General features: G+C 31.8%; 1 protein-coding gene across 2 annotated transcripts; it reads right to left on the reverse strand.

Annotated features, from left to right (window-relative positions):
* Positions 1–229: 229 nt before the first annotated feature.
* On the reverse strand, positions 230–4,916 carry LOC130940728 (protein JASON-like). Of its 2 annotated transcripts, none has more exons than XM_057868957.1 (8): positions 4,580–4,916; positions 4,092–4,140; positions 3,873–3,952; positions 2,428–2,633; positions 1,605–1,687; positions 1,086–1,405; positions 910–992; positions 230–630 (listed from the first exon to the last, which is right to left on the reverse strand). In XM_057868957.1, exons 1-8 carry the CDS (start codon positions 4,739–4,741, stop codon positions 522–524), a joined length of 1,092 nt encoding a protein of 363 aa, XP_057724940.1. In that variant the 5' UTR covers positions 4,742–4,916; the 3' UTR covers positions 230–521. The 2 variants fall into 2 exon arrangements, with proteins under 2 accessions (XP_057724940.1, XP_057724939.1); XM_057868956.1 differs by having other exon boundaries at positions 231–630; positions 1,086–1,486; positions 4,580–4,915.
* Positions 4,917–7,863: the final 2,947 nt, after the last annotated feature.

Consider the following 7,863-nt stretch of genomic DNA (forward strand, 5'->3'; position numbering starts at 1 on the left):
TATGTTTTTTCTTATTTTCACTTAAAGAGTGTAAAGTAAAACATCACACTTAAACAAATAATTGAAAAAAAAAATTGAGAGAATCTATTTTCAAATTCAAGAGTATTGATTAATCTAAAATAATTTTAAAACTTTATTTTTGTTATTTGTTTTTGGTCAATTATAAATTTATTTTCTAATATTTTTGTATTCTATTTTTACAAAGTTACGTTATTTTATTAATTTTAGATTTCTTAAATTTCTGTGTTGATTAAACATTTATTAGTATTTTAATAAATTTGATTTCTATGCCACCATTAGCAAATTTCAAATAACCATTATATAACGCAATAATTCTCATGACTTATGTACAATGCAAGCAGAGGAGGCACACTGCTTGACAATTTCATGTTACTATAAAAATTTGTATAACCAATTGCTTGTTCCAACCAATCAACATGTTGAACCAGGTATATTCAGTTTCCATTCCTCAAATGCCAAACGCAAGAATAGAACACTATTTGATTGACAACTCTAAATTATTAGAATGACACAACGGATTGGGGATGCGGTGATGACTGAAACTGAGACACTGCTGTGTCATTTTCTTCATTCTCATTAAAAGCAATTGGTTTTACACAAAAATCTTTCCTGCAAATCCAAATAACATTATAATCAACTATTTTCAACTACATAAGAATTTTTGTCAATGATTTAAGCAAGGCATAAATTGACTTTTCTCATAATAAATTCGACGTTAGCATAACTGAATAAGCAGGGTGGAAACTCAGGTGTAACCAACTTGATGTGAAATTGACAACTGAGAGCCGTTAGATGAAAATTTAGTCAAATTATTCAAATTATTTAATGGCTCACAGTTATTAACTTCACATTAAGTTGACAGCACTGAATTTTCACCAATAAACATACCTTTGAGATATGGAACTCTCCTCGGACAAGGCTTTCTCCAACCTTTCTTCAAATGGCGTTGCATGCCAGTTCACTTTCTGATCCTGAATAGTGAAAAATCAGCAAAATCAGGAGCAATATCAAGCTTTAAAACTCAAATAGGAAAAAGAAAAAAATGTTGATAATATAAGTCATACTTCCTTGTACTTATTGGTTGAGTTTGGGATCCCATTACCATCCCACCACTTAGGAGGAGGGAAATGAGATTCCTCGTCTTCGGTCCAATGCGCAGCAACCATTCCAATGATAGGCCTATCAGATGGAGCTTTGCGAATATGACTATTCGCCATTTCCATTCTCCTGTTTCTCTCCTCTAGAATTACTGACGCCGGCTTCAGCCATGAAGACAAGCTTTCTTCCACCTTTGATTCATTTTCATTCAAGACTTTCTTTGATTTTTCATTCAATGCCTGCTTGGGATACCGAAATTGCGACTGAGCTGTCTCAAAGACAGTTCCTGGTGTTTGCATTTCATCAGGTAGCTTCAAAGGGATGGGATAAGGTGATAATTTATATTCACCCTCCTTATTTGGGGGTTCTGTTTTCATCAATATGCCATACACCACAATCAAATGTACCATAGGTTGATGATTCAGTTTCACATTCAAAATGTACACACTTGTTTCACATTCAAGAAGTTGTTTTCTTAGTCATACCTGAAGCATGAAGGTTCCCTGTCTTACTTCCTTCACTAGAATCAAGAGAGTCACGTCTAGTATTTTGTGTATTGGAGATACAGCTGCAAAAGAAAGGAAATTAACTTTCGAGAAAAATCTTGGTGTGTTTCTTCAATAGAGCATTCTAAAATTTTGAAGAATTTAAAATGATATGTAACTAAAATGCCATAATTCAATTACATGTAATTTTGGCAACACCTCTGTTGAAGACCTTCAACCTTTTAAATTTAAAAAAAAAAAGTGTGATTAAATTAAAAATGCTACCAGATAATATAAAAGTATGACCTTAATTTAAACTATACTTTTTAAGTGTTGTCATAGCCAGCATATTCATAGTTATCATAAGATTCACCATCAAGTTTTTTACTATCCATCAAGTTTTAAAAGAAGAAAACAAGGAAGGAAATTGGAGAAATTCCCTATCTTATGGGGGTATTCTAAATTCTTTGTTGTGAACTAAACAAAAGACCCCATAGAAGTGCTTCTGATTTGTAAAATTCATTTTATTAATATCAGAACAAATAATTTCTAATTAAAGGATTTAAAATACTCTCAAAAAATGCATTCTCTCTTTTTAAATTCTTTATCCGAATACACTCTTAATTTTGGAAATCAAATGTATAATTTTGACATTCAGAGAAAATCCTTTACTACATAGTAAATGTAAAGTAAGCTCCTGCTGTTCTCAAGATTAAAAAACAGAAAATATCGATCTCCTATGAAATAGACAAAAATGTGGTTATTCCACATTCACTATAAGACGTGAGCATAAAAAAATTCAAAATATAAATAGATGAACAACCTGCTTGGTGTTTGCTCTAAAGAATCTGTTCTTTTCCCCCAATCTTCAGAACATTTCTTGGGAGTTGGGGGGTTGAATGGTTGATTATCTGGCCGAACTTTATCGGCTGACGTGTTGGGATGCCAAGAATGAAACCTTGAAGGCTCAGAATCTTTGCCACAGGAAGGTGATACTTTCAGCTTCTCAGATGCTTTGAGAAACATGGCCTGTCGAAAAAGGGTTCATGTAATTATACGAAAAAAATTTTATCTACAAGCACCAATCTTAAGAGAGAGCCAAAAATTAAATAGCGCTCTAAGTGTTTTTCAAAATTTCTACAAATAGTAATGAGAACATAAACTTCAATCATTATACTACCAAGGTTTCTATGCCCAAGACTGCATACACTTGACTATCTACAAATGTGATAAGTATGCAATGAACCAGCTTACATGCTATCTACAAATTTGTTATCTAGTAGAACAAGGCTTACGCACTATTGTAGAGAAATTTATCCTCTAAAAATAGTAGAAAAACATTAACAGAAGAAAATCTACAATTGAGAAAGGTTTGGGGGCTAACAATATTGCAGTTCTTTCCATCCATTATATCTTGAAAATACTAAACACTTCATAGAAATTGCAGTTGCTAGAATTAAAAATGACAAAAGGCTCAAATGTGATAGAGGTCGTTATCTTGAAAGACCATTTTCATATATGCCACTATTGCAAGTCCTACATCTATCAAGGATACTTCTCTAGAATGTTTATAAATGAGGAACATCCCTCACTTTTTGAGCTAGCTTTTGGAGTGAGCGAGGCCTAATCAGTTATGATACCACCATTTTTGGTGATCTCAAACTATACAGGTTACCCTGCTAAACTACAAGTCAACAACTGTAGATTCCAAGGTTGTGACATTTCATTCAAAATAAACAATCCAATATAAAATCCTCTTAGAATATAAAATATGAAACAACAGGAAAATAGGGTACAGTTAAACATAAAATGAGAGTATTCCAAGAGTTCTAGGATCTAAGTTCCTCCCTATAAACAGAGACACAATCAATTTTTGTTTTTAAATTTATTCTTTTTTATTAAAAAAAAAAAAGAAGAAGCAGCAAGCTTGAAGTCCTAATTGTGGCTATTGTCAATTGTTTTCAAATATGAGACTAACTGCTACTAGTTGTTTCCCACATTTAGTTTTTCACTAATCATTTCATCTATGAAACATGCTCTCCATTGTCCAGAAACCAGAAATAACTCTAATTGCAAGCTTAGTAGAAAGAAAAAGCATACACCAGCTAACAGCTTCAGCGACTTATCTTGAAGCATTTCCTATTGTATGAAAAATAAACTACATGCCAATATATATTCCTTATTCCATAATCCATACTGCTAAACATGTAAGAACTGTCATAGAACAACCATTGCATTTAGAATAATAAAAACAACAAAAATGCACACCTCATCCTTATGTCCCTTGTCATGAATCTGAGCTCCTGCACCAAAACTCTTCCCCTCATTGCAAGCAGATTCTTCTCTTACTTTTCAAAAAATTAAGAGCAGAGTACACATTGAAATAAGAGGCCATATGCTTATAATGGTAAACATCAATTCAAGAAAATAGAAAAAATAAAAGCCATAAAAGTATCATTAAAAAACAGAAACAAAAGAATTAATTACCTTCAGAGAGAAACAAAGTAGACAGCCGATTTCGAGAGACCACAGCATCCTGGTTTACACACAACAAAATTAGAACCTTGATCAAAAGCAAAATTAAAAGAGTTAATGCTTACTTTGGTCTGGTGTTAATGAGTCCAAATAGTTCCTATGAATAAAAAACATTAGTCAACTTGATCCCTTGATCTTTTTAACTCATTTAACCTGCTACAAGGACTAAAAGGGGGACTCGTGCATAAACCTAGAGACCAAACTAAAGTATTAACCCAGCATTAAAATTCATTGAAAATCAAACAGCTTTACCAAAATCTCTGACAAATTAATTATTCAAATTTCAGCTTAAGTATGTCAACAATTTTCAACCATTTGCAAATCCTCCGACAACAATAAGATATTTTCAAAAAATTCCAATACATTCATAACAATTAACAATATAGAAGACAAAAATAAGTGTTTTTTTAATTAAAAAAAAAAAGGTTAGGACTGATTACGTTGGTTTTGGACTGACGAGAAAGCGCTGCGGTGGAGGCGGCGGTGGCAGTAGTGGGAAGGTGACGATTGTCACGGCCTCTAAAGCAAGAAAAGAAGCTACCCATGGTGGCGCGGTAGAAGGATCGGAACACGAACCTCAGAATCAGACCTAACCAGCGCATATCATTCAGAAGAACCAGTAATTATAACGTTCCTTTTCTCTATTTTTCTCTAATTATTTTTTTTTTTTTAAATAGAGTGTAAATTGATAAGGAAGGAAGCAAGAGAGTGTGTGAGAGAGAGAGAAGGGAAGAGTGAGGAGTGGATTTTGAAATTTGAACTAACAGTGAAGTATGATGAGGAAGGAGGGAGAGGGAAGGAATGGAATTCATATTTCAGGCACACGCTTGGGGTATCTTTTTCCTACGCGCGGATCATTGCTACGTTGGGACGCGCTCATATATCGCGAAGAGTAGGTGACTAGGTGGGTTCAAATTAGCGAAGGCGCGTTGCTAACATTGGATCGATGATTGTGACCGAGACCGAGATCCCTGTCTTAACGCGAATGTTTTTAACTCGAAATAGGCATTTACTCATGTGCGTATAAAATTAGATAAAACTAGTATTTTTTTTTCCCACTAAACTACTATTACAAATTTATTTATGAAATAATAAAATTGAAGTTATATCTATAAAAAATAGAGTTCGTACCATAAAATTATCCAAATTTTTAAAAATTATCTAAAAATTTTAAATTACCTTTCTTTTACTGTTATTACTATCATTCTCTCTCTAAATTATCCTTCTTTTTAAAAAAATTATTACCTAATAAACAAAAAAATAATATGCTCAAATAATAATAATAAACCAATCAAAAACAAAAACCAGCATCTACCATAAATTTACAATATATTACTACTATATTAGATTTACAAGCATCTATTTATAGTGAATTAACAAAAAAGTCATAAATTAAGAGAAGAAGATGAACCTGAATTGTGAACCTAAGTAGGAAGTTCGTATTTAGAGAAGGAGACAAAACCATTGTAATTTTTGTGGTGGAAGTTTATCTCCCTCTAGGAGCGATAAAGAACCTTTTTGCTGGACTGGAGACATTTCACTAAGTTAACTCGTGCTCACTAACAAATCCATAAAAAAAATACAAGTTATAGATCTTACGAGCTTAACGCTTAAATGATAAGGGTAGAATTCTTAAAATTATTGAGTGATATTTAAATGCATATTGTTTCTCATTATATGAATATCATGACATCAACCTTTGCACCAGTTGTTAAATGTCGGGCTAGATTCGTTATAATTTTGTCCATCTTGATATGTATGTTTAATAGGTACAATGAAAGTCATATCTAGGTCTGATCTCAGGTAATGTCAAATTGCTAGTAGTCAACCGACACTTACGCAAAATGAGCTCATGGCCTGCTTAAAACAAACATGCATCATATTATTTATCGCATATTCTCTATGGTTGTGTTTTATGTTTATTCTCTATTATTGTGCTATGTGACTTGTCTATACTTTCTTGTTATTACTGCTTGCTTGTTCTAGTAGACTATAACCTTAGATATAAACAAACTGAGACTATAACCCTAAAGTCAAACTAGTATATCTGTTACTCTTCTAATATAGAAATTTACCCTAGGTCTAATATACGATCTGTTTTCCTCCATTGGTACCCTGCTGAAAAATTCGTAGATTTTCATTCCCTTTGTTTAACTGTTCTTACAGATACAATCGATGCTGAAGTACGTTGTCTTGCTGGAGTTATTCCCTTGCGGAGACCATGTAGTGGAGATACAATCATCTGAGGCGAGACTCGTAATCGCGTCAGATGAAGACTCTAACCGATCCTGTCTTGTTCGCTCCTTACTATTTTCTTTGGATTTTAATTCACCGTATGAATTTTCTCTTGCTAAGCCACACTCAGATGTTCCTCAACATCTACCTTCGCCTCAGCTGGAGTTTTCACCGGAGCCTTATCTAGAGTGATAAAAAAAAAGGAACCAAAGATACCACGAAAATGAAAAGATTAAAATAAAATGATATTTGGATAATGTTTTCCTATTAGAATAATAAAAAAAAAGAACAAAAAACACCATGAAAACGAAAAGATTAAGTTAAAAGGATAATTGGATACTGATTTTTTACTAGACATCTAAAAAACTTATTCTTAGCGACTTAAGTTACTAATGAATTTTTTCTATTAGACTTTCAAAAAATTTGTCCTTGACAATTTCAATCAAAAGGATAAAATTGTAATAATTAATACTAAAGAGTTACTTTAGATTGGATTTTGGGTGTGGAAAGGCTATGTCTGGTTCTTATCATTTTCCTTGGGGTGGAGATGCTGGCTATGTGATGCCAATGCCAAGTCCTCTTGTGAATGGTGATTGGGTTGTTTACATGCACCTTGTGAAGGAACAATTAGACACCATTGAGTCTGAGGCTTCTCATTTTCTTTATGCCTTTAACTTGGGAGTACCTTAACCAATGATAAATACAATTGGGAGAAGAACAAGGGTTCTATCTGTGTGTTGGTTAAGATTATTGAAAAAATTATCAAAAATTATCTATCAAGTTTATAAATATTGACAAAAGTACCCATAAATTAAAGAAATTAACGTTATATTTATAAAAGATGAGTTTCGTACGACAAAAGTATTCAAATTTTAACAAAAAAGTCAACAAAAAAATTAGGATTTGGATATTTTATCCTATAAAATTCATTTTCTATAAGTATAACGTTAATTTTCTTAGTTTATAAGTATTTTTTATCAACGTTCATAAATTTTGTGGTACTTTTAATAGTTTTTTCAAGATTATTTCAATATGTTTCTTTCTTTATTGCATAATCCTTAAACTTCTTTGAGATGAGATCATTAATCAAAATTCAAAACCAAATATACTTGTGTTCATGTATACATATATATTTACATTTACTATATAAAGAACGAGCATAATTTGCTTATTAATTTCTACTTAGATATGTTATTTTAGAGGTTTTTTTAGATAAACTAAATAAATATTTTGTAAAGTATTTATCATTTTAAATAGTCATTCACATTTTAGACACTGTACAACCGTTTTCATCTTAAGTATGTATAATTAATTGTGATATCGGCACTTATTTTTATAAGGAGTTAATGGAATATTTGTATAATATATACAATAAAGGTTTAGAGATATAATTATTAGTGTTATCTTTTTTTATCTGTGTAAGTTTTTGGGATAAGTGGTATCATAACATAATATTAAAGTGGTAGTCCATTATACAAATTGTACAAAT

Source organism: Arachis stenosperma, chromosome 7, assembly GCF_014773155.1.
Source record: "Arachis stenosperma cultivar V10309 chromosome 7, arast.V10309.gnm1.PFL2, whole genome shotgun sequence".
NCBI lineage: Eukaryota > Viridiplantae > Streptophyta > Magnoliopsida > Fabales > Fabaceae > Arachis > Arachis stenosperma.